The 25,024-nt window shown below is 40.7% G+C and overlaps 10 protein-coding genes across 10 annotated transcripts; 7 read left to right on the top strand and 3 right to left on the bottom strand. All coding sequences in view use genetic code 12, as the record gives it.

Moving 5' to 3' along the window:
- Window positions 1-62: 62 nt before the first annotated feature.
- On the top strand, window positions 63-6,281 carry RJT20DRAFT_125473 (dedicator of cytokinesis protein 4 CRK binding protein). The gene has a single exon (XM_064916494.1). It carries the CDS (start codon window positions 479-481, stop codon window positions 6,143-6,145), a length of 5,667 nt encoding a protein of 1,888 aa, XP_064775727.1. The 5' UTR covers window positions 63-478; the 3' UTR covers window positions 6,146-6,281.
- On the top strand, window positions 6,282-7,268 carry ACP12 (acyl carrier protein). The gene has a single exon (XM_064916493.1). It carries the CDS (start codon window positions 6,497-6,499, stop codon window positions 6,842-6,844), a length of 348 nt encoding a protein of 115 aa, XP_064775726.1. The 5' UTR covers window positions 6,282-6,496; the 3' UTR covers window positions 6,845-7,268.
- Window positions 7,269-8,687, top strand: SDS22 (type 1 protein phosphatase-activating protein). Its single transcript, XM_064919083.1, has one exon. The coding sequence runs from the start codon at window positions 7,300-7,302 to the stop codon at window positions 8,413-8,415; it is 1,116 nt and encodes a 371-aa protein (XP_064775725.1). The 5' UTR covers window positions 7,269-7,299; the 3' UTR covers window positions 8,416-8,687.
- Window positions 8,688-8,710: 23 nt separating this feature from the next.
- On the top strand, window positions 8,711-9,532 carry HSP21 (Hsp21p). Its single transcript, XM_064919391.1, has one exon. It carries the CDS (start codon window positions 8,760-8,762, stop codon window positions 9,405-9,407), a length of 648 nt encoding a protein of 215 aa, XP_064775724.1. The 5' UTR covers window positions 8,711-8,759; the 3' UTR covers window positions 9,408-9,532.
- Window positions 9,533-10,110: 578 nt separating this feature from the next.
- On the bottom strand, window positions 10,111-11,400 carry GCD7 (translation initiation factor eIF2B subunit beta). The gene has a single exon (XM_064919392.1). It carries the CDS (start codon window positions 11,200-11,202, stop codon window positions 10,123-10,125), a length of 1,080 nt encoding a protein of 359 aa, XP_064775723.1. The 5' UTR covers window positions 11,203-11,400; the 3' UTR covers window positions 10,111-10,122.
- Window positions 11,384-13,348, top strand: MED1 (Med1p). Its single transcript, XM_064916492.1, has one exon. The coding sequence runs from the start codon at window positions 11,467-11,469 to the stop codon at window positions 13,297-13,299; it is 1,833 nt and encodes a 610-aa protein (XP_064775722.1). The 5' UTR covers window positions 11,384-11,466; the 3' UTR covers window positions 13,300-13,348.
- Window positions 13,349-14,431, bottom strand: COQ5 (2-hexaprenyl-6-methoxy-1,4-benzoquinone methyltransferase). Its single transcript, XM_064916491.1, has one exon. The coding sequence runs from the start codon at window positions 14,393-14,395 to the stop codon at window positions 13,481-13,483; it is 915 nt and encodes a 304-aa protein (XP_064775721.1). The 5' UTR covers window positions 14,396-14,431; the 3' UTR covers window positions 13,349-13,480.
- A 201-nt stretch (window positions 14,432-14,632) lies between these two features.
- Window positions 14,633-16,653, bottom strand: CDC19 (pyruvate kinase). Its single transcript, XM_064919393.1, has one exon. The coding sequence runs from the start codon at window positions 16,529-16,531 to the stop codon at window positions 15,017-15,019; it is 1,515 nt and encodes a 504-aa protein (XP_064775720.1). The 5' UTR covers window positions 16,532-16,653; the 3' UTR covers window positions 14,633-15,016.
- A 2,219-nt stretch (window positions 16,654-18,872) lies between these two features.
- Window positions 18,873-19,910, top strand: RJT20DRAFT_133111 (uncharacterized protein; the record flags this gene model as incomplete). Its single annotated transcript, XM_064918198.1, has 1 exon — window positions 18,873-19,910. The coding sequence occupies one exon, from the start codon at window positions 18,873-18,875 to the stop codon at window positions 19,908-19,910; it is 1,038 nt and encodes a 345-aa protein (XP_064775719.1).
- A 1,787-nt stretch (window positions 19,911-21,697) lies between these two features.
- RJT20DRAFT_2208 (uncharacterized protein) lies at window positions 21,698-24,208 on the top strand (the record flags this gene model as incomplete). Its single annotated transcript, XM_064919302.1, has 1 exon — window positions 21,698-24,208. One exon carries the CDS (start codon window positions 21,698-21,700, stop codon window positions 24,206-24,208), a length of 2,511 nt encoding a protein of 836 aa, XP_064775718.1.
- Between the last annotated feature and the right edge of the window lie 816 nt (window positions 24,209-25,024).

Raw genomic sequence — 25,024 nt, 5'->3', positions numbered from 1 at the left:
TCCCCACTCCAAATACCCATCATTACCCAGTCACGTCTCTACTCCTTTTCTCACTCCTCTCACTCCTCTCTCTCAGTACTGAGTACTCAGTACTTACTACTCAACCGATGCTCACAAGCAGCCTATGCAACACCATCATCTCTACACACAACCTCAGAATACGAGGCGTCGGGCCCTTGCACAACTGCCAAATCGGGAATATATTCTCCTGACACGTGAGTTTTTCGTCTAAAAATTTCACTATCTCTAGGAATAGAATTCCAACTTGTTTTTAGAGAAATCTGGCCACACTGGTTACTGTGTTTATTGGCGTGTCAGGGCTTGTTGATACCTGTTTTAGCGCTACTGTGCATATTCGTGATCCGGAGGAAATCAGGATTTCAAAATAGTCAACAGGTTTGAAAAGACGTTGAACAGTTTTGTCTTTATCTTTGTCGTTACTCTTTTTTCGCTACTACAGTCTAGCTAAGTACCCAGCATGTCGTGGGAACCTACCAAGAACTTCATCCGAGGCAAGATCATTAAGCCATTTCTTCCCTACGAGAAGAACCCAAACCTAAACAATGAAAATCTCCGCAACTTGTATCCTGGAGATGAGGTCTACATCTTTGAAGTCAAGAACAAGAAGTGGGCCAGAGGATACGTGTGCTCGAAGCCATTTCCAAACGACTTCACTATCACGTCTGTCAATTTGGACCAGTTGCCCGATTTGAACATTAACGTGGTTGTTTTCCCCTTGAAATACGTTGCCATCGCAGAGGAAATACCTTTGACGGACAGATCCCTCAAGAAAGGTTTCAACATCGACAACGATCTGCATGTATTTCCATCTATTCAAGATACTGAGAATGCCCATAGAAGCGCTGTCGATGGTAGCCCTAACCCTAACGCGTTTTACAGAGCTACAGTGCCCCCCATTCCCGTTGACAACTTCATCGAGGGTGGAGACTTGCTTGGTGAGATCAAGCATGCTCTTGAGTTGTTGACTTCTCATATCTTTGCCTTGTACTCCATAGGTGAGTTTCGTTTATTCAACAAATTATCCAACATTTACTTCAGCTTGAATGAGACTCGTATCAAGCTTGTGAATAACCTCTTGACCAAGAATGAGACCCAGGTTGCCAGAGAAACGGCTACCTTCTTATTGGACAAAATCCCTAAGAAATTAGCTTCTAAGGCTGCCAGATTGAACCCTTATTCTTACGATTTGGATAACGAAAACACTGATACCTCTGGTTACAAGGCTATATTATCTAGAGACACTATCACTGGTGAATTAGTCTCCAAAGACAATGCTACACCCTCTAGAATTGCCCTCAACCAAGTCTTATGTGCTTTAGCATCAAATTTCCCTGTCAATGCCCACAACCACCAAGATGAATATTCCCTCGAGGCCCCAACCAACAAGAAATTGTTCCACGAGCCTCCTTCGCATATTTTGGTGGACTTCAAATCTGTATCAGGATCTTCTGCTTACCAGCCGCCTGGCTTTGCTGGTATGACTGCGTACTTGTACATTCGTAACAACCGCAAGAGATTGACAGAAGCGTTCGCAGTTCATACGAACTCTGTGGACGAATTGGTCCATGTAGAGAAGATTAGTGCTGCTTTATTTAGAAATATACCTTCTAGTGAGATTGAGAACAACAGAGTCTACTTAGTCGCTGTTCTTACAGAGGAGGTTGACTTGAATATCAAGGGCTCAACCCATGTTGCTCAAGTAAGAAGAGTCAAGAAGGGTGTCGCGGCAGGTGTCACCGATATTACTAGAATCTTCTCAAAGAACCATGGCTCTTTGGAGTCTGGTGAATCTCATCACTTTTCTATTAAGTTATTTGGATCATATGTGAACAACAAGAAAAGCGTCAAGAGTACCATCGACGAAGGAACTAACAATGGTTGGGGTGAAGTTGTTGACAGAATCATCTCAGGCTCCAGTCACGGTATTGCCGTGAACCCGAGAGCCGAGAAATTGGTAATTACAGTTAAGGAATTTAAGCACCAATTCTCTGGTAATAATATCAACTCAGTTGGTACTTCTGCACCAATTTCCAGAATCAAGCCAATATTTTTTGACCCATTAGCAGAGAACTACGAAAGAATCTATTTATCTATGGGAAAAGTCAGCTTGCTTAACAGTATCAACAAAGATGACTTGTTGACCTTTGAGGTCACTACTCCTAATAACGATTTGATTACCTTTGCTAAAGCTTCTAACCAACAAGAAAAGCGCTCATGGCAATTCATTTCTGTCTTTCCAGATGAGTCTATTGGTGAAATTATCAAGGTCAACGGTATTTCTTTGAAGAACTCTGCTAAAAAGCTTCCTAAGGAGGACTACATTGTGCTCTCTCTTTATGTTAATGGTGTTTTAGCTGGTGAAGGAAAATTGCTTTATAAATCGGGTAATAGATTGGTAGAGTTTAACAAGAAGAAGACCCACAGCATTGAAATCACCTCTACAACTCACAAGTTGCCCATGGCACAAGTTGAAGTCAGCACAGAATATGTGGGAAAAATCTACAACTCGGATCTTGCTATTGACAACATCTTCCAGTTTGAGAGATTCTTTAAAAGCGGTACTCAGGGTCTTGATGACTTGTCTAATTCGTTAGTGGCTTTTTGCAAATTAGAGCTTGCCCAAGTTGTAAAATACTTCCCAGAACTTTTAAGTTCTTTATATGCCATTGTTGATGTGGCTAGCCAACAGCCATTAACGGGAAGTGTTGATATGCTTCTTGATAACTCATTTAAGGCAATTGTTCACTTGTTGGATACCATATTTGGAAAGCAGGACCAATACTTATATTTGATTGACTCATTCCTTGCCAGGTACACGGGATTGCCTCCAATTGGAGTCTTCTTGTTGAACAAGGTTGCTGAAATCTTTGCCAGAGCTGAATCAAATTGGACCGCTGTTTCCAGATCTCTATGCAGAGTTGTCTCTATTATAATGAAATTGTCAATTAATGCAGTGGATGCAAGTTCGGATGTTGATGCGTACGTTATGGCCTTGAATTCGTTGTTCAAAGCAGCTTCATTGTTCCTCTCTATCCAATCAAGCGCCTTAATTAATGACCAAGTTCTCCTTATGGATATTATTGATTACGTGTTATCATTTAGAGCTCACTTAGATGAATCAATTATCTTGAAATTCCTTATCAATTTTGTTGATTCTATTGGTATCAGAGGCTTAGGTTTAAATGAAGATTCATATGCTTCTAAGAGACCAGTTGTCTCCGCCAAAGATAACAAGATTATAATTAGCAAGTTATTGCTTATTCATCGTCTTTTCGTCAGCACTTTGGTTGAGAGCAGAGAGACTCGTTCTGTTCTTTTAACCAAATCTATTATTTGGTCGATGGAGATCTTATTGGGTCCTACTGACATTGATGCCACCAGATTGGCATGTAGCATATTGAATGCTGCTTGTTCTTTGTTATGGAGAGTTGTTTTCATTGAAGGTCATGGAGAGGATTTAGGCTTGTGCTACTCCATTGCAAAGCTCCTTCCAGCCATTGCTAGAACTTTTATCAGATACAACAAGTATACTAGAGGAAACGATTACTTCAAACCTAAAAGAACTTTCACTCGTCCTTTCCAAACAGAACATCCATTTAAGGAGATTTCAATTGATCCCATTGTTAATGATGAAGTTTTAGTGGAAGTATTGGTCGAGCTTGCAACTATATTCTGCTTCATTGTCAACATTGGTAAAGAAGCTTCAGGCAACGAAGGTTTCAGCAAGATCTTGAATACTGAGATTCCAGGTGATTTCTTTGACCCTCAGAAATATTTAACAAGTGACTTCCAGAATGAAGACATTCTCACCCTTATTTCTGGTGTCAAACTTATGCGCCAGGGTAAGTACTTCCCAGAGGACAAGTGGTTATCTTTATATGGTATGATAGCAGAAGGTTGTTTGTCGGCATTAGAATTGGTAAGACCATTGTTAATTAAACACTATATTCCTCCAGTTGAAGAGTCTAATTTGTTTGATAGATCCATCTGGGGTAACTACTTGAAGACCCTCTTGAGATTGTCAGGCTTAGCACCGGTGTCTATCGAGCATTTGTCAGAAGTACCAAAGAAAGCATGTTATCAAATTACAGGTACAATGCGTGATAGAATTGCATACTTAGTCAATGAAGCATGGGACGCACTTGCTTGGGACGCAACCCCGGAAGATATAATTAGATTCAACTTAAGCAAATTCGGAGGTTACCAAGTAGAATTCATAAACAATGACTACGGTATCTTACAAGACTTGATGTTATTTGCTTTACAGAAGAATGTGAACTGCCAGTCCGTAAGTGTCAAGATGTTGTGGTCTATCATTGTCGCTGAGTTTATTGTTAGTGACACAATTGTGGATGTTGAAAGAGAATGTCTTGTGGGATTACACGAGATCTATTACAGAAATGCTTACAAGCCAAGTATTGCGGAGCAGGAAGGTTTTATTGAAAGAATGAAGCTTACTATAAGGTTAGATCGTGAAGATATTGCATTTGGTGTCGTCTACAGTTTCATTGAAAGTTTGTCTGGCTTCTTGACAGTCTTGAACGACTTGAACAGTGTTCCGGTTGGTCCAGAATTTGACGATGACAGAACTTTCCACAAGTTGAATATTAAGGCTTACTTAAAGAATGCGAATAAACCTGAGTTATTCCACTCGTTCATTAACGGAATGTATGAAGAAAATATAGCCAAGAAGGACTATATTCAAGCTGCTTTGAGTTTAGAATTGCTTGCCTCAACATACTCTTGGGATCACCATACAATTGTACCAGCCAGTTTCAGACCGAAGTTCCCAGAGCAATCTTCATTTGAAAGAAAGGAAACTCTTTATAAGATGATCGCCAATAATTATGTTAAGGGCAACAGTCTTGAGAGAGCCACCGACACGTACAATGAGTTGTTAGATTCCTATAACCAGCATACTTATGATTTGAAGAGTTTCGCTTACGTTCACAACAAATTGGCCAAATTGTACCTTGATTTGGAATCTTCAGATAAGCTCAGTCCCTCATTCTTCAGGGTAGCATTTATTGGAGCTGGTTTCCCCACCAATATCAGAGGTAAGGAGCAAATCTACGAGGGTTTGCCATTTGAGCATATCACATCTATTCACGAGAGATTGTTGAGATTGTATCCTGGTGCAAGAATCATTTCCGATGATGTAGAAGCTCAGACGTTCAAAGATAAGCTTCAAACCGGTAGATACCTTCATGTTAGCACAGTGGAACCGGTCAGTGAGATTTCTGACAAGTTGTTCAATACTTCTATTGGTGTCAGACAATACGCCAGAAACAAGGATTTGAGATTTTTCACCACCATGAGAAAGATTCCAGGTGCTACATCCATCTTTGATTTGTGGACTGAGGAAACTACTTATGAGACTGTTCTCTCTTTCCCAACCTTGATGAATAGAAGTGACATTAGAGAAACTAAGGTGGTGAAATTATCTCCATTGGAAAATGGTATTAGAACAATCGTGAACAAGAACAACGACTTAGTCCAGTTAGAAAGTATGATTAATATGGCATTTAAGGATAAGGTCAACTTCGGAACTTTGTTCAATGATTTGTCGAGACAGCTTGCTGGTACCGTCGATTCTCCTGTCAATGGAGGTGTGGGTCAATATCGTACATTCTTCACTGATCCTAAGTATGATGGTAAGGAAGAGTACGCAGCCCAAGTAAGATTGTTAAGAAATGCATTCAATGATTTGACATTGATTTTGAACCGTTGTTTACATCTTCATGGTAAATTGATTCCACTTTCAATGAAGAATGCCCATGATGCGTTGGTTGAGCTTTACAAGAAGAACTTCAAAGAAGATATCGAAGCATTGAAGATTTCGACCGACTACGACCATTCCATCTACAATCACACAATCACTCATCAAGTTCCGCCTTTTGCCAGTAACTCAAATGGTGACAAGCGTTCGCTCTCCAATCTTTCCAGTGCTACGTCTTTGACTGGATCTAAATTGGGTAGAACAAGTAGTAGAACTTCCACCGCTTCAAGCCAACTTTCTGGTTTCTCAGACAAGGGTTCTACTGTTGACGGCTCTTCGTTCAGTTTGAGCTCTAGCCACAAGAAGCGTACTGCTTTGAACTGGAGAGGTTTATCCAGGAACTAGGCATGCACCTGGCAGAAACGATTAGATTTATACAATATACAGATAGACTGTTGTTTTTTATTCTTATACACACGGTTATGTTTAGTTATGTTATGTTACGTATCTTATGAGAACAATAAAATATATCAACTCAGTAAACCATAGTATAATGTTCTATCAATGGGTGCAAATATTATTTCGCGCCATACAGTACACTGCAATTCAAAAAGGAACCATTTTTGCCTTCTGGTAATCGATTACGTAATCCACGACGTCAATTTTTTTCCATTCCTTTCTTAAGTTGAGTATTTGAAATGTAATAGTTGAGGATTGTTACATCATCAGTAGTAGATCAATCCAGTTCATAGTAAGATGTTTAGATTAGCTGTTCGTTCTGCCCGTGTTCAAGTTGCCAGAGCCCCATTGGCTTCCACATTTGTGAAGCCAGTCCGTTTCTACGCCGTTGCTCCAATCAGCAAGGAGGAAGTCACCACTCGTGCTTTCGAAGCCTTGAAGACCGTTGCAGCTTTACAAGAATCCAAGCTCTCCTTGGAAGCTTCTTTCCAAAAGGACTTGGGATTAGACTCCTTAGACACTGTTGAAGCCTTGGTTGCTTTAGAGGAAGAATTTGACTTGGAAATCCCAGACAAGATTTCCGATGAAATCAAGACTGTTGGTGAAGCCATCGATTACATCTTCGAAGAAGAGCAAAAATTATAATAGGACAGCATAACTACGGTCACGGTGGATTAAACTATCAACCATCGAAGCGTTTAAATGCATATTTATAATTTATTTTACTGTTGTAACGGTTCCTTTGTATATACACCTTTTACTTTGCTATAGCTTCTTCTTGAATTGACAAACATTCGAATGAACACTTTATGAAAAGCAAATGTGGCGGATATTAGATCAACCAATCTAGTTGGCATAATGTCTTCCAAGTCCCCTATCATGTAGCTGTAAGCTAGCTTGGTTGTAGTTGAACCCAAAAGTTCCGGTTGTCTTATATATGCAATCATCTTATTGGTGGGACCGTCTCGTTGTGTCACCTGAGTGTTCACGTGATTTGCCCTCGGTACGAAAACTCATACTATGAATTATAAAGTGCATCATTTAATAAGCAAACAATTTCTATTATGGTCAGTAATAATCGTACCAGAGTATAGTATATTATGTCTAAAGAAGCAATTGAGAAGGAGCTGCTGACCAGCGCTGTCGATGAGCAATTGCAGGAATTGGCAGTTTCAGAAGAACATGTCTTGTCACACACTGAGGATGAAGAAGAAGATGAAGAGCATGATTCAGATAATGAGCCACTCCCAGTAGAGTATCCAGGAACAGTATTACCAGATGAGCATCCTGAGGAAATTGAGGCTGACCAGGACTTAACAACGGGCTTGGATCCTGATATTGATTACATAGATCTTATCCATTTGAAAATCGGATCGTTGGAAGACCTTCATTTGGAAAGATTCCAGAAGCTTGAGTCATTATGTTTGAGACAGAACTTGCTTCCTTCTATAACAGAAATCAAGAGTTTGCCTGCTGAAACTATGGAAGAGTTGGATTTCTACGATAACAGAATCAATCACATATCAAGCAGTATTAAGCATTTAGTGAACTTGAAAAACCTTGACTTCTCCTTTAATAAGATAAAGAACATCAAGAACATAGAGACGTTGACCAAGCTAGAGAATCTCTATTTTGTTCAAAATAAGATTAAGGAAATCAAGAACTTGGAGACTTTGACGAAGTTGAAGAACTTGGAATTGGGTGGAAATAAGATAGAACAAATTGAGAATCTTGATGCATTGGTGAATCTTGAGCAATTATGGCTTGGTAAGAACAAAATTCATAAATTTCAGAATTTAAGCAGTTTGGTCAATTTACGAGTACTTTCTATCCAATCTAATAGGATTGTTAAGATCGAGGGTTTAGACAATCTTGTGAATTTAGAAGAATTGTACTTATCCCATAATGGTATTGAAAAGATTGAGAATCTTGAGCACAATACAAAACTTCTGGTTCTAGACGTGACGTCGAACAAATTAACAAAATTGGAGAATTTGTCTCACCTCTCCAAATTGACTGACTTCTGGTGCTCTTACAACCAAATCTCCAGTTTCGATGAAATTGCAAAGGAGCTAGGCAAGTTGCCCGAGTTGGATACCGTATACTTTGAAGGTAATCCGGTCCAGACTCAGAATCAGACAGCATACAGGAGAAAATTGAAACTTAACTTGGGTCCAAGTCTAGCCAAGATTGATGCTACATACATACATAATTAGGTTAATAGGTTTAGTTAAATTCAAGAGTTTTCTAGAATAGTTTACCTATCCCTTTCTGTTATGAACGTGTACGTTGATATTACAACATGATTACCTTTGCTTTGTAATTAGTTGTTGTGGTGTGATTGAGGGGAGTCGTATCCCTTGTAGTTGGTCACATTTCGAACTTCTTAGAAAATTCCGGCACATTCTACAAAGTGCTCGTATGTGACTTTTTTTGCAGCCGTTTAGGGGGTTGAGTATAGCAACACCAAAGTATATAAGGAGTTGGATACTTCCCAGAATCTGGATGTAATTCTCTTCATCTCAACAATAACAATAATCACTACAATCTTATAATTAAAATGTTTGGACGCAATATCTTTGACTCAGACTTCGACAACTTTTTTGGCTCTAGCTTCTTCTCCAGACCTAGAAGATACGAATCTAGGTTCCCAAGAGGCTACTACTCCCCAAGGTTCTTGATTGACAGCGCCTACCCAGAGCCACAAGGCGCTAATAGCCAAGTAACTAGAAGAGAGTACGACAACGATTTCCTTGCTCATTTCCAAAATGGAAGATTATTTGCTGGTTTTGACAACGATGTGGTTTCTAAGGAAGAATCAGACAAGTACGTCGTGACATTCAAGGTTGATGATTTGAAGAACAAGAACATAAAGGTTGACTTCCTTAAGGCTGAAAATGAATTGACCCTTTCGGGTGAAGAGAAGAAGGAAGAAGAGAAAGACGGCGTTAAATCTTCCTACACCAACAATTTCCACAGCAGTGTTAGATTCGACAAGCCAGTTAAGAGTGATGCCATCACTGCTGCCTGGGAAGAAAGTACCGTGGTTATTACTATTCCAAAGGTCAAGCCAGACACTGAGAACATTGTCAATATCCCAATTAAGGGTGACAATTTAATTGAACCAAAGCCTGCTGAACAGAACCAGGCAGAAGGGGCAGCTGCTAAAGCAACTCCTAAGGAGAAGGAGAAGGAAACAAAGCTTTAAAGGATGAAGAATGGAATAGCTTTTGATAAGTAATCCATAACTCTGTTATAGGTAAATAGGATAATTAAATTTTGTTTCTTTCAAAAAAAATTTAAAGTGTAGCGTTTGTAATTCATGATTTGAAATGTTGAATGCACCAGTATATTATGACCTTTGTTCCAAACGTTTATTACAACAAACTATATGCAACTATAGCAAAGTGTAGTATATTACAATAGCCTTCACTTCAGCCATGACTCCAAGAGAATACAAGGAGTTCCTACATGTTTCTTTGCATAGAATAGGCGCTTTAAGGCATAAATATAAATCTACGTCTACAGATTCTGAGTCCACCAATTTTGAAGACCTTAAGTTTGAACCTCTCGTCTACTACTTGTGTTGAATTGAGTTCTCCATGTCAAGAAATTCTTGAGCTCTTGGTGGAACATATGGACTGGATGAAACTTCTATACAATGATGTGCCAATGAGCGTAGTTTCTGAACCAACCACGTTGAAAACAATAACCAATACTTGTCCACCTCCATCAAATAACAAGGCAGTTAATAGAATTTCGAAGTGGCTATTACCTGAATATCAATTAACAAAGACATACAAACTCACGAAGGAGGATATATCTATAAGTGAACAAGACAAGGGGTCAGATCGCAAAGTGAGATTAATCAAAGTTATTAGGAAGTCAGACTGCCAATAGGCTATATTATGTATGTACACTATCTATTCTAGAGTGTTATCCTCCGTCTTGTAGTTATCCAAAACAATTCTATAAATGAAGGATGGAGCAAAACCTCCTACGTTTGTGATATAGATGTCAATATAATCTGGTGAGATGTAATCATCTAATGCATTAGTGACAAGTTCAACATTGTCAACGAGTTTAAAATCGTCATAATTCAATGCCTTTCCGGAATTTCCAACTTCAATCAAATCGTCTCTAGTAAAAGGATACAATGGAGACAACTTATATAAGCCGGCAAGTGCAAACACCGGAGTCCTGTGTTCCTTTGCACATTCTACAACATGTGATACACCAGAATTCGACATACATCCACCATTGGCAAACACAGCACTAGATCCTATTATAACCTTGCCTACACGGGACATTACTGCGTATACAGTTGAATCTGGCACCAAGATGGTTTCAATTTTGTGTTCAGCCAATTTCTTAGCAAAGTTCTGTGCCTCCTTGATATAGTTAGGAAAACTTTCAGTTACCAAAACAGTGAACTTTCTCTTAGCTCTTGCTTTGATTAAGAATTGTAAAACGGTATCAGATGTAGGTGTCGGCGTCAACAAGATCTCATTATCATGAATCAAGTCTACGGACATTGTTTCAATACCATCGTTCACATTGGAGATTTCGTCTACTAAATCACGAATTCCTTGAATAATTATGGATCTCAAGTCACTCATTTGCTTTTTCAGCTGCTTGTGGAGTTCCTTATGGTTTTCATTGTTACTGGTAGATAACAAACTGAACATGGAACTCATCATAGGAGTGTTCGCATTCTCATTGTGCTCCGTTTCGATTTCATCTCTGATCAATGCTAGCACTCTTCTGACAACATTTCCCGTAATGATCTTTCTTGGGTATGCCGAGCTGAGAATCGTGCCCACTTCCCTAATAAGGTCTATCAAATCGTATGGGTTGGTCCATCTTGCAGCAGATATCACTTTCATGAGCAAGTGCGAGATGGCTAATGCAATGTCCTTATCACCCTCTATCTGATGACGCTTCAAACTAGAAACAACGGGATCTATGATCGACCGTATTTCACCTGTGACTGTGTTAGGCATCTTAGCAACAATTACCCTTCTTTCACTTCCCAAATGAAACTAATGTGATACCTTCCTTAAACTGAATGATTCATAGTTATTCACTAAGAGAAAAAAATTGTTCCTGAACAAGTCAAGTCACGTGTCCTATCACATGATTTTACAGAGCCTGTTTGTACTGAGAGCCCTTGTTAGGTACAATAGTTAACAGTGGATTAGAGTATGTTATAGTGAAAAGTTGAAAGAAGTGTAGGTTTATCGCTTCGGATTAATATCAAAGGAGGTATGGGGTCTTTTAATGCAACGCTAGATGCGTGCTTGCTATCATTATTTGACTACTCGTCTAATTTCAAAGTTTCCATTGAATTGGTACAGCGTTTAGCTCAACAACTTAAGCTAGAGACGTTTGTAGATAAACTTGGCTATTCAATTGATTCTTCAGCTCAGAGCCCAAAGGGAAAGACACAGAGGTTGACAATTGCAGGCTCGTCCATTTTAATTGATATAGATTTTGTGGAAGACAACGAAATCGTTAATGTGTCTCTCTCGTTGGCCAGCCATGCGTCTTCTTCACCTTCTAATGACTACGCAGATACAGTGCCTCACATAAAGACACAAGAGGTCAATGGCGTTACAAGAGTGGTAATAGATTCGACAAAGAATCCAATGTCCTTTTTTCAGCAAGGAGCAGGGACTCTGTCATCAACTGCTGAAGATATATTGCTCAAGAATTTAGGAGCCAAAAAATTGAATAACTTCCCAGTAAACTTGAAATATTTAGCAAATATGGATAGGCTATCTTCCTCGAGTGTTGATGTGTTTTCATTCTTGGAAAGAATATCATTGTTCTACCATACGGTATTTACGGTGCAAGCGGCTGATAACGATAAAGACTGGCTTTTTGCGAAAGGGTTTGTGTCTAGCACGGGAAAAGTAAGGATAAATGACACCGAAAACCTACAACTTGGCCTCTTCATTGATTATTGGCAAGATAACAGATTCATAAACCATGAATATCAAAACCAAGGAAATCATACTAAGAATTCTAATCCTTTTGGACGAGACCATAGCATTCTTGTCAGAATAGATTCTGCCCCACGAGAACACATTATAGAATACTTCGAGCAGAATAGAAACAAAATATGGAAATTCATTACTCCCAATGGTGACCAAAAGTCTTACAAGTTTGAATTTGATTCTTCTGCCAATCAAGAGCTCTACTCGGGCACGAATCTATGTATCAACTTGCTTTTGACGCATTCAGTATATCTTCCTAAGTATCTATTGGAGTTTTTCGGTTTGCACGAGTACGTAATTTCCAAGGATACCTCCTTGGTTGATACCATGTTTGAGACATTGAACAAAGGAGAGGAGGTTGTTAATAGAATAAATATTTCAGGAAATACCGATTTCCCATTCAAGGTCGTGCACAATTTTTCATCGAACGAATTGATTTCGGTTGAATCTGTTGTCATAAACCACCTCGCCGATCTTTCATTGTTGATTCCAAGTTTCCGTAACTTCTTGGTTCTTTCTAATATTTATAAGTCTTTAGCTGAATTAAGCTCAAAGTTGGACAATATAGCGGGATCGGGATTAAAATCTAGAAGAAACTCAAAGGTTGGCACTAATATCTCCAGTAGTAGCGAGAAAGAGCTAACTGAAGAGGCAAAGAAGAAACTTAAGGAATCATTAAAATTGCCGGACGATGTCACGGATGAGGAGTTGCTTGGATTGAACGCTATCTCTGAAAATGCAACATTCTCTACAATCCAACCTATCAATAGGGACAGAGAAACAGACCTTGATTCCTTTTTCAAAAACGAGGAAATCAAACCAACGGACTCAGAAGATAATTCCGACAAGGAGGAGTATTTCCAGCTAACTTTGGAGGATATAGATTCCACTTCTCCATACTATGACTTAATATTGTCTTTCCAAGCTCAATCGAAACTCGGAGACTTCTGGGTGCAATTCAAAATCTCTAACGGAGTCGTCAAAGCCATATCAGACAGCGACGCTATGGATGTTGATAGTGATGAGAAAGTAACAAAGTTTATAAAGGCATTGAACATTACTGAAGACATAGTGAGGTCTATTAATTACGCTCTTTTATAGAACATCACTTGGCAGTTAACAGTATGGAGTTTAGATTTACAAGTAATGACTTCATAGCAATGTGTATTCACATTTTATAATAATATTAGCTCAAATGTGAATGATGGAACCTGTCGGTACTTCATAAAATACTATATACATAATTGAATATCTTTCGTCAACTCTTAAATGCAACTATTCTCTAAAGCTTAACTCCAATGTGAATACTGGCAACACCGAAAGTCAAGTTTTCGTAGCCCTTCTCTGGAACGTAAAAGCCGGCCTTTTCAATCATACCCTTGAATTCTTCTTGCTTTGGGAACTTTCTGATACTCTCGACCAAGTACTGGTATGACTCTCTGTCATCAGCAATCAACTGACCCATCAATGGTAAAAGTGAGAAAGAGTATGCTTGGTAGATGTAGTCAAGAGCTGGGTTCTCGACTTGAGAGAATTCAAGACAAGCAAAAATTCCACCTGGTCTCAACACTCTGTAAGCGGTGTTTAAGCCGGCTTGGATGTTTGTGAAATTTCTGATACCAAAGGCAATGGTGTAAACATCTTTAGAGTTGTCTTCAATTTGATCCATGATTTCACCGTTTTGGACCAAGAACTTCACTCTGTCACTACCGTCGTTCCATTTGGTATTCAAGTATCTTTTTTCACCTTCTCTAAGCATATCAGGGTTGATATCTGCTACAGTCATCGTAGATGATGTGTCATTGTATTTTTTTTGGGCGTGTTCTAACAATCCGAAGGCGATATCTCCTGTTCCTCCAGCGACATCAAGAAAATCCAAAGCACGATTGGAGCCTGGTCTCATTCCCGCGTCCAAGCGGTTGATAAAGTGGCTTTTCCACAATCTGTGTATACCCAATGACATGGCATCGTTCATCACGTCGTAGCTAGAAGCCACTGACGAGAATACGTCTCCGACCAATTTCTCCTTGTCTTCCTTCTTCACTGTCTTGTATCCGAAATGGGTGGTATCTTCTTTACCATTACTGGTACCGTTAGCATATGTCCTCACGGCATTGATACCGCTAATTCTGCGGATTGTTCCAAAAATGCTCCCATTGGCCCTCGCCAACGTCCTTGGACCGGATCTCAAGCTCATTGTGTTTCAAATGATGCACAACAACTATAGAAACTCCAATCTACTTACTATCTCTTAACTATTAAAGCAAACGAATTGAATAGTTAGCTTTTTTTTTCGCTGCACGACCATTGGAAGGTAGCAACAATTGGTTAAAAGGGCACGACCCCTCGGTTGCTGTGAAAAGAAAAAAACCGGTTTGAATTTTGCAGTCAGAGTTGAATGAAGGTAGGCTGATGGAGAGTGGGGTGATACGAGAGTTAGATGTAACTATGGTGTTAAGATTATGATGTTACAAGTGCGATTTTCTATATAGATAATGTAGGTTTGGTAAATAGGTTGAAAAAGATAAAAATTAATGGAAAACGCTAATTGAGTGCATGAATATATGTCTGCAAAATAGTTACACATGGAAAGCATTTTTTTGCAGTCGGTAAGAGATAATAGTAGAAGGAGGGGATTATACGGGAGATTAGATAACTCGCTAGTCTCAAAGCACTCTGAATATCTACAGCCGCTAGGATCACTACAACTTTGCCGGATAACTTACGTTTATGATTATAAAAGTCTTGGTACTGTTTTGTGGGCACTCACCACAAGGAGAACTCCCCATTCACTCTATTACTTGCACAACGCAAATACTTAAGCTTGGACGATTCTGACGGTGTTGGAGTGACCAGAACCTCTGGTCCAACCTTGCACAGTGACAATGGAGTCACCCTTCTTGATGATACCCAATTCAATGGCCTCGGAAACAGCCCATCTCAATCTGTTCTCGACATCTTCTTGCCAGTTTTCAACCTTCTCCTTGGTGTAGATAAATGGATACACACCTCTGTACAAGTGCGAGTATCTAGCTGATCTTTCGTTTCTGGTAACCATCATGATAGGAACATTAGGCTTGTATTTGGAGACGAGTCTAGCACTTAAACCAGAAGTGGACAAGACAACGATAGCCTTGGCATCTTGCTCGTAAGAAGCAGACACAGCAGCAACAGCACAGGTCTCAGTGGTTGGGGTTGGCTTGACAGCTAAGGATCTGATCTCGTTGTGCAATGGTTGGTAGGCAATGGCCTTTTCAGCAATGATGGCAGTGTTGTGCATCATGGAAACAGCTTCGAATGGGTAGTCACCCTTGGCAGTCTCACCAGACAACATGACACAGTCAGCACCGTCCAAGATGGCGTTACCGACATCAGAGACTTCAGCTCTGGTTGGTCTTGGGTTGTAAGTCATGGACTCCAACATTTGGGTGGCACAGATGACTGGCTTAGCAGCCAAGTTACACTTAGCAATCAATTGCTTTTGAACAACGAAAACTTGAGGAGCTGGGATCTCAATACCCAAGTCACCTCTGGCAACCATGACACCGTCGGTCTCAGCCAAGATGTCGTCGAAGTTGTTGACACCTTGTTGGTTCTCGATCTTAGCGATGATTTGGATATCCTTACCGTCTTCACCCAAAACCTTTCTGATCTCCTTGATATCGTTACCGGTTCTGATGAAAGAAGCAAAGATCATGTGGACACCGTTTTTGACACCGAATCTAATGTCGGCCTTGTCCTTCTCGGACAAAGCTGGCAAGTCGACATCGGTACCTGGCAAATTGACACCCTTGTGGGAACAGATCTTACCGGCATTGATGGACTTAACCTTCAAGGTTTGTTGATCAACAACTTCTAAGACCTCGAAGGATAACACACCATCATCAACGTAGATGATTCTACCGGCCTCGATGACCTTAGTGATGTTCTTGTAGTCAATGTACATGATCTTGTCGTCAGACTTCTTGGCGTAAGCGTCGTCAGTGGTAAAGATCATCTCGTGGTTTGGTCCGATTGGGTAGTCCTTCTCGCCGACGGTGGTACCGGTTCTGATTTCTGGACCCTTGGTGTCCAAGGCAATGGCCAAAGGACGGCCCTTGTAGATCTCCTCGGACTTCTTGGCGTTGTCAACGACGGACTGGTGGTACTCGTAAGAACCGTGGGAGAAGTTCATACGGACAATGTTAAGACCGGCTTTTCTCAATTTGATCAACACATCGACGTTGTTGGTCTTAGGACCGATGGTACCGATGATGGACGAACGTCTCAACACCTTATCAGGGGTGTCAGTGGTGTTTAACTTGGATAACCAGGCGATGGCGGAGTAAGACATGGTGAATTTGATGCTGGTGAAGTGGTAAAAGTTCTAATGTTCAAACAATTGAGCAAGATGAACCAGACTATAATAACTAAATTACTACAACCTTCCAATTCCTGTTCCAATTTCAAGGGATGCAAGAGATAACACCTTACTTATATACGCTAATTTAGTGAGAGCCCATCAGCTGTGCGTATAACGACTCCGAAAAAAACTGGAAAATTTTTGGGGCCGGTTTACTGTGAGCCGGACACGTTCCATGAGCGGTGAAGGGTACCGAAGGAGGGGATGGAAGTTCGGTGATGGTAAAACGAAGTATATGGCGGTTGTTTATGAGGTGGTGTGGTTGATATGTAGGCTTTTGCGAGAAATTCCCGCCAGAATTGGCTCGTTTGAATGGTGGTACTATGGTTTGATTAGCTGGATGATCTGGCGGACGCAATCGGTCGAGAATGAGAACCGCGAGAAACGGTGGGTACCATTAGAATAGCGGTGGTGAGAGAGGCACGTCGGAGAAAAAACAAAAAAAATGGCACTTATTCGACGGAATCGGACTTCATGGCAAAAGCAAATAATGGGAGGAGCAACAGATGCAAGAGAAATGGCAAGGGAGAAAGTCTAGGGGATAGGGTGGGAACAACGGGGGGCTTTTGCAGTTGAGGGACATTGTTTGGCATTCCAATAGATCGGGCCGTGTGCATTTAGCCATGGACCAGTTCAACAAACACTGCAAACTCCCACTTTCTATCCCACCACGGGCCTGACACCGTTTACTCGTTTACATCCTCCATCGCTTCACTGCATAGCTAAGAATAGCGGAGTGTTGAGTGTTGAGATCGTAGGCGCTCGTAAACAAGGAGGGGTAGACCGGATTACTCTTGATAGTCCCTCGGAAATCCATAGAGCATTTCGGCTACACCTCATCAACTGATGCGTTGGGTTGGACCTCACGAGAGCGGCGGCATGGGTGTTGCCGTCAGATGGCTGTTAATTAGCAATGGACGTCTCTAAGTGCCTAAGGTGTTATTGCTTTTCACACATCTGACGTAACGGACTAAAGATCCTTGCCGCAAAGATTGGTGACAGAAGGTTGAAGCACTGGTTTTCTAGTGCGTCTTTAGCAGGCAGTGAAGACTTTGTTGGCTACTACAGTAGAGATTGTTATAATATATTTACCGCTTTCAGGTATGTCTCTATGTTACTTCATTGGTTCCTGGAGTGAAGGGACTAAACTATTGGTTCAAGATTTGGCTTGAGCTTTCGTACTTGCCTCTAACCTTTGTTATTGCCGCATCTTTATTACGCTATCATACTTTACGTTGATAGTTTAATTGTTAATGGTTAGAGTCTCTGATACAATTATTAGAGTGTCGTAAAGTAAGTTTAATTCTCACTGGTTGGGTCAAAGCTTAATGTTCGACCATATCTTTAATCTAAGAGTTGCTTTTATTTTACCAATTAGAAACAATTTCTCTGTTTACAATGCTGGCTATGACTTGAGTGGTATGTTGACCCAATCTTACTGCAATTGTATATGTCCCAGAGAAGTAAAGACTTCCTCCTAAGCTATTTGAGGAAGATACACCAATATTGACGAGAGTATCATAGTCGAGGCGTCTACACGACAACTAAAGTAGCGCCAAATTTGCTTACCCCAAATACGTAAGTTTGAATATCTAGCCAAGACTTTCCAGATAATCCCCATATATTTCCTCGTTGGGGTTAGAACGTGCCAATTACCTGCCTGGCGCAAATATCAACTTTTCGTCAACGGAGCCGCTCACTCACTCACTCAATCCACAACGGAGGCCGCTGTGTTGGTTCAAGCTTCACTGTAGCCGAAGACTAGTGTTCGATATCTACATTTTTGTTTCATAGTAATAACTCGAAACCTTACGATGTGTTTCAGCCTCTCGTTACATCACTTCTTCTTGTTTAAAAACTTTCGTGTTCAGCAATTAAAACCTCGAAATCTCGTTTTTGCAAACATTGAATCTCGTACTACCCGATTAGGCAATTCTCAAGATGCACCCATCATGCCCAAATAGGCAATTTATTGGGACCAGTTCCAATAAATATCCTACTTTGGACAACTGAGCTTTTAAACTCCACTAAATTCTACTACCAGTACTGTAAAATTTGATAATTATTAGATGATGTTGTACCTTTCTTAGACGTTTAACCCGCATAGCTGTAGGATTGGACTAATTCCGGGAAGGTGAAGAAACTGTCCCAAAAAAGATATATATAGAGGCTCAAGTCCACAATATTAAAGTATATTTTCAATGGCTTAGAACTTACAAACTTATACACCTAGGATATCTGACAACTCCATTCGATCGTTACTTAATCAGTTATGAGATTATCCACAGCATCTGCCGTTGCCGTGTTGGCATACACCACCGCTGTCAATGCGGAATCACCACAAGCTGCTAACAATCAAGTTGTTTGGAAGAGAGAAGAGGTCCAACAATTGGCTGAAATCATGGCCGTCATTGACGCTCACAAGGTCAAGAGAGATGGTCTCACCGAGGAAGAAATTGCCAAGAGAGACTATGCCATTGTTACTGATTTCCTTGCTGCTATCAACCAAACTCAGTTAGCACCAAAGATTATCAATTTCCTTGCAACTGACTCCAGATTGCAGCCAATTGTCATCGATGCCATTATTTGGGTCTCAAAATCAGGTCTCATCAGTTTGGAAACTGTATTCGATGCATTGAATGAGTCTAATTTGGTTGGTAACGTCATTGAAGATCTTATCGGTGACTGTTCCCTTTATGTCAGCTTGTTCAACACAGCCAAGGGTGTCATTGCCAACTTGGCTGGTACTGTCAAGAGTTTAATCCTGAGTGGAGCAGCTAAGTTACTTTCAAAAAGAGAGATTGTTCCATACTCCTACGATATGATGAACGAAAAGAGAGACTTAAACGATGTTGTCGTCAACATCTTGGACTCCTTGTACCAATCTGGATTAGCTAGTTCTGTGGTCAAGTCTATCATCACTGACCCTGACTACATTCCATTCGCCATTAACTTGATCAAGGCTGTCTTGCAAAACAACGCTTTGAACATTCCAGCTCTTCTTAGTGCTCTTAACGATTCTGGATTGGCTGTTGGCTTATTCAAACAAATCGCTACTTACAGTAACTTCCAGACTGTCATCGCAAATGCCTTCGCTGCTTTTGCTGGTACTTGTTCTGGTAGCTCGGCTGGTAGCTCTTCGGGCTCTTTGGATCTCGGAAGCATCTTCGGTGGAGGATCTTCTGGGTCTTCGGGATCTTCTGGATCCTCTGGTTCCTCTGGTTCTGCTGGAACTACCACTGGTACGACCGCTGGAACTGTATCCAACCCATGCAAGAAGAGAAGAAGAAAGAGAAGATCAAACTACTAGATCAGTTTCTCGTGAAGAGAGCCTATCGTTGTTTCACACGACTTCATGACCTAACCAAAATTTCTGCAGAGCAGTTGTAAATTAATGCCAAGGTGTTCCTCAGTGTCCATCCTTCAAAACCATGTTTTTTTTCTACTTAGAATCGTCTTTCGGTATCACAGTTTACTTCTAAGAATTCCTACAAGGGTTCTATTTAAGATTATACCACGCTTTGTTTACTAATATAAGTATTTATTTAAACGCTTCGTAAACTCCCATGGACCCTCTCAAACATTCCGAAGTGTTTGACAGCTTTTACATATGTTTGCATACAACTCATAAGGAGAGTTCTATTTTAGACATAATTCATTTTTTCGTTTTTGGCACAAAACATTGACAAATGGCACATGGCTCATAATGTGAAATGTTTCTAGAAGACATGAGAGGGCATGGACAATGGAGTTCCCTTGTACTAGCTCCGTTACTGAAGTGATTATTGGAAATGCTATAAGGGTTCTGACGTACATGCAAATAATGACCGATTAAAAAACAATGGGCTAAGCGAGAGAACCGTTAAGTCCACCCTTTTGCCGAAGAGTGGAGAATGCTCACAGTAATTATGCTCGTAAATACAGTACCAGAAAGTAGGTACCTTAGAGGCTACTTGGGCAGATGCCTCACATTAATTTTCACGTTCACAGGAGAGTTTGTAATGTCTGGGCATCGCCTAATTAGACCAAAAACGTACTAAAAAGTACTAATTCGTCCATCGGTTCATTAAAACAGAGCTATTCAGGCCTGTAAGTGACTGTTTGTTTACAAACTGGGCTTACATCAAGCTACAGACCACCTTGAATATGTTCCATACAAATTTCAAGTAGCCTTACCAATACACCCTGAATCCTTACTTGTAGGATGCCCCATGTTCGTGAAACGGTCACTACTTGGTTACCTAAGCCGAAATTTTCACTTTAGCACACAGGGATATGTAGGTGATGCTGTCTGACGTCTCACTACACTACAACGAGTTATAATACTTCACAGTCTTACAGAGTGCAAATACTAATCAATATAAACTGTTTGTTTTTACCCTGGGCACCTCACGTTATATCTTCTACAACGTCAATAATACTTCTCACTGCTGCCGATCCTCCACACACTCAAAGCGATGTCCCGTTTTAGTCTTCTATGTGGTGTATGGTCTATGTTGTGGTTTTGGCTCTCTAAGAGTTTATTTGTTGTTCAAAACAATCTCTCACATAATGATCAACACTGTTCCTTGTCCAAGTGTCACCTCCTCGCCTCAACGCCGCATCTTCTGGGGCACGCACCGCTGACAATGCGGTTCATGCACCTAATAATTGGTACCGTAGTAGACGACTCGTCCCAATAAATGAGCCAACATGCCTAATTAGGCAATAGAAAAACAACCAGTTTGCAATCAGTGCGGATCGTATTAGTGGAAAATGAAACTGAGGCAGATGAGGGAGTAGGGTGCTTTAGAGTACAGCAGAGAGACTTGGAGGGCCATACGAGAGAAACTTGTTAAAACATCTCTTGTTTACAAACGTTGATAGATATAGTAGGGCTACCGTAACATTTTGAGTTGGCCAAGTTTTGAACGAGACCTTGAGTAAGGTCTTGTTCTTTTATACTCATTCCTTTGCACTTCAGAGGATTCTTCGCAACGATATTTGAGTAATCGTCTCACCAAGCTTATGAATAGCTAATCTATTCGTCCTTTCATTAATCACCCACTTTTTTCACTCTTTAAACAACCAATTGGATACCCTACAAATTCCCTTAATATGAACCAAGGCTCTGACGATTCTTCCTACGGACAGCGCCAGCAGCGGTCCAACTTGCTTCAGCCATCCTACGTTCCTCACCCATCTACTACATCCTCCAGCTCACTGCAGAGAAATCCTGGAGAAGAGTCGTCATCTACATATCAATCACTTCAACCAAAACAAACAGACTCGACTGAGTTAACGTCTCCTAGTAAATCCATTAAGAACTTCTTCAAGAATAGACTTTCATCACATTCGATTGAAAGTATAAGCGAAGAACCAGAACTCCCCAGAGGTGGTAGATCCAAGAAAAAGTCTGCTCCTTCTTCTGGTAGCAATGAAATATCACCTTCGAGAGGTGGAGCTGGTTTGAACCAAATATTACGTCCTAAGTTCACCAGATCGAGGTCTTCAGGTCAATCTACACCTAGTGCTCCCTCCTACGCCCAAAATGCCCCTCCTTTACCAAGAGAGCACAGACCTACTACGTTAGAGGATTTCGTTGACTCCGAGTCCAGTGATGAAAACGATAGATCGAGAGAAGACGCCGAATCTATCGGTTCCGTGATACACGAATATGGCCGTGACTCCAACTACAGACCTGGTTCGAATCCATCCAACTTCATTTTCCATGAAGAATTTGACGAGGTACCTTCCAAGCCTGCTCCTCCACCCACACCACAACATGCCATTCGTCAAGATAACCGCAAATTCGCCAAGGACTCGCCACAAACCGAGTCTCCAACGACGAATTCTTCTTCCTACAAGACAGACTCTCCACACAGTGAGAACTCTGCCAACATCATTCCTAGAGCACCATCATTTAACAGAGGGTCCCACTTGAACAAGAGCCGCGCAGTCGATGCAGGTTTTATTGGTGCTCTCGTAAGTCATGGAGCGCCTGCAGGTTCCAAGCGCACTTCGACTTCCTCAAACGACAGTTATGACAAGAACGCAAGTGGTAACAGCAGCATTACCTCATTAAGGTTTAAGGTGCATAATGACAAAATCGAGCCCGTTGTTAGGGGCCTTTCTGACAAGAGAAAGCTTGGGGAACCGAATAGATCTTCGTTGTACAATCACACTACCTATTCGGACTCCGATAATGAGAATAAGTACCCCGACCCAGATCTCTCTAATAGTACGACTCCTATGCAGACCCCTACCCGAGGCACTACGCTAGGATCGGTTAAGACTCACTCCAGTCTTAGTGAAACTATCGGTACAGATTCAATTGAGGACATTGGATTGCTGCAGCCAGTCCAAGGCAGCTCCTCTGATAGAAGCAGGGCTCTCAGAAGTGTCGCTAAGGCACCTACTGACGATCCTAACGATTATGGAGGAAAGTCCCAAGAGGATTACCGAGAAGGAAAGTCGTCATTATTGCTGATTATACCGGCTGATGACGAGACTCGTGATACTCTCAGAGATTCTTTGTCGTCCGGAGAGTTATTGAACAAATTGGAAAGCTACTACGATAAAACCAGTGTGAGCGAAGGCAGTCGTGGTAGTCGTGGTAGCAGTCACCCTAGTCGTAACAGTAAAGGTTCTAGCGGCAGAAGCGCCAAGAGTAGAAATTCTAACCTTTTATCTTCTGCTAGATATAGCGATGATGCAAAGAGTACTTTTGCTAACCTTACGGCGGGTCTTGATTCTAATAATGACTTGCCAGTAATGTTATATAAGGTTCAAGATAAGGACTTCGACGAAAGCGCACAAAGATGGTCACTCTACGATCACGATAAAGGGGAAGGAAGTCCAGGAAAGCATGCTACAACAGTTAGCAGTAATTCCAGCGACTCTTATAACCGTCTCTACCACAACGCCAGCAATGCATACCCTCCTATCAACGATCCAAAGGTACTTTTACCTACCGCCCCACAGCAAGCGTACTTAAAAACGGCATCCCGTTCTGGTTCCGAACACAGTCTGTTCCATGATTCGAGCAGAAGTCATTCTGAAACATCTCTGCTTCATTCAGGCAACAACAAGGAGTACATTGCAAAGATGTTCGACGACCGCATTGGTGAATTCACTCCAAAAACAATACAAGGTAAATCAGCTGCTTCGCTTGGTGGTACCAAAAAGGTTACTATTCCAATCCCAGAACCTGATAGTCTGCGTCGTCCAGCCCCAAGACCAGAAGAGAACTATTACTTTGATGATATCGAGAAAGAAATCGATAACTTGGACATGGGCCGCAAGAGACAGAGAAAATATACACCAAAGTTTGAGTATCAATCATGGTTCACTTATGGTGGACTTATGTTGTTGGGGCTCATTATTCCCCCTATTTACTTATTGGTAGCTTGTGGACTCTTTGACAATGTTGGTAGAAACTCGAAAAATTACTACTCTGGCCTTTACTATTATGATGAAAAGCCCAAGGTAGGAACTAGAGTCACACCAGTGAAGAGATTTTCCAGAACCCAAAAAGTACTTAGTTTGTTGATAGGATTGACATGGTTTACTATAGTGTTGGCGATGATCGGGGTCGGTTTAGGGCTTGGACTCAGTCGAGGAGGTTGAACACTTTATTACTTTGGGGATGAATGCAGATGGCTTTGGCTTGATTGAAACGAGGTGGTTGATTCACTCGTATATATGTCGAACATTCTAATGGTGTGTTTTGCATTTCGGTAATTTTTTGCATGAATAGTCGGAAAGACTAAACTTAATCATTTGTTTATTTAGATTTATTAATACGTATACCCCTAATTGACGATAAGCATATATGGACTTTTTCATCTTTTAGAACTTACTGTAGTGCATTTCAAATTTTCACGACGCAACAACTATGACAATGTTATTGTTAATCTGTTTAGAGTATGCTCAAGGTGATATATTTTATTAGTTTCACGTTGCTGGTTCAAGTGATTAACAATTTACAATCGGAGAAGTTATAAAATATATCTACTAAAAGGTACATCACTTTGGCAAATAACCATATTTTGTAGGAATTGGGCGCAAATCTTTTTTGGAGCACTAATAATAATAAATATTAGGATCAACGGGTTCCAATTTACGACGATTGAGAGCTCATCAACGATTCATTTTATTTAGGATTAATGAGGAGAATAAACCAAAAGCCGTCGTTTGTCATGTCAATAGCAGCAGATCCCGAAAGAAATTATACGAAATGTTTTGTAGAGTTTCAATGGGACTTCAAATGTGTCTAAGTTAATGGCAGTGAAGATATTTTGTTACAGTGTGTTCTTAATTTGCAGGACTCGTTTTTCACAGCCAAAAACTTCACTGAGTATTTGTTAGGATAGTGATTACAAAGGTAACTATATTACATTCATCTTTACCATGGATATCTTTTACTCTGGAATAGTATAGAAT

The sequence above is a fragment of the Scheffersomyces xylosifermentans genome (genome assembly GCF_036884685.1).
Source record: "Scheffersomyces xylosifermentans strain CBS 12540 chromosome Unknown RJT20scaffold_2, whole genome shotgun sequence".
Lineage (NCBI taxonomy): Eukaryota > Fungi > Ascomycota > Pichiomycetes > Serinales > Debaryomycetaceae > Scheffersomyces > Scheffersomyces xylosifermentans.
This window is presented reverse-complemented; position numbering and strand designations above follow the sequence as displayed.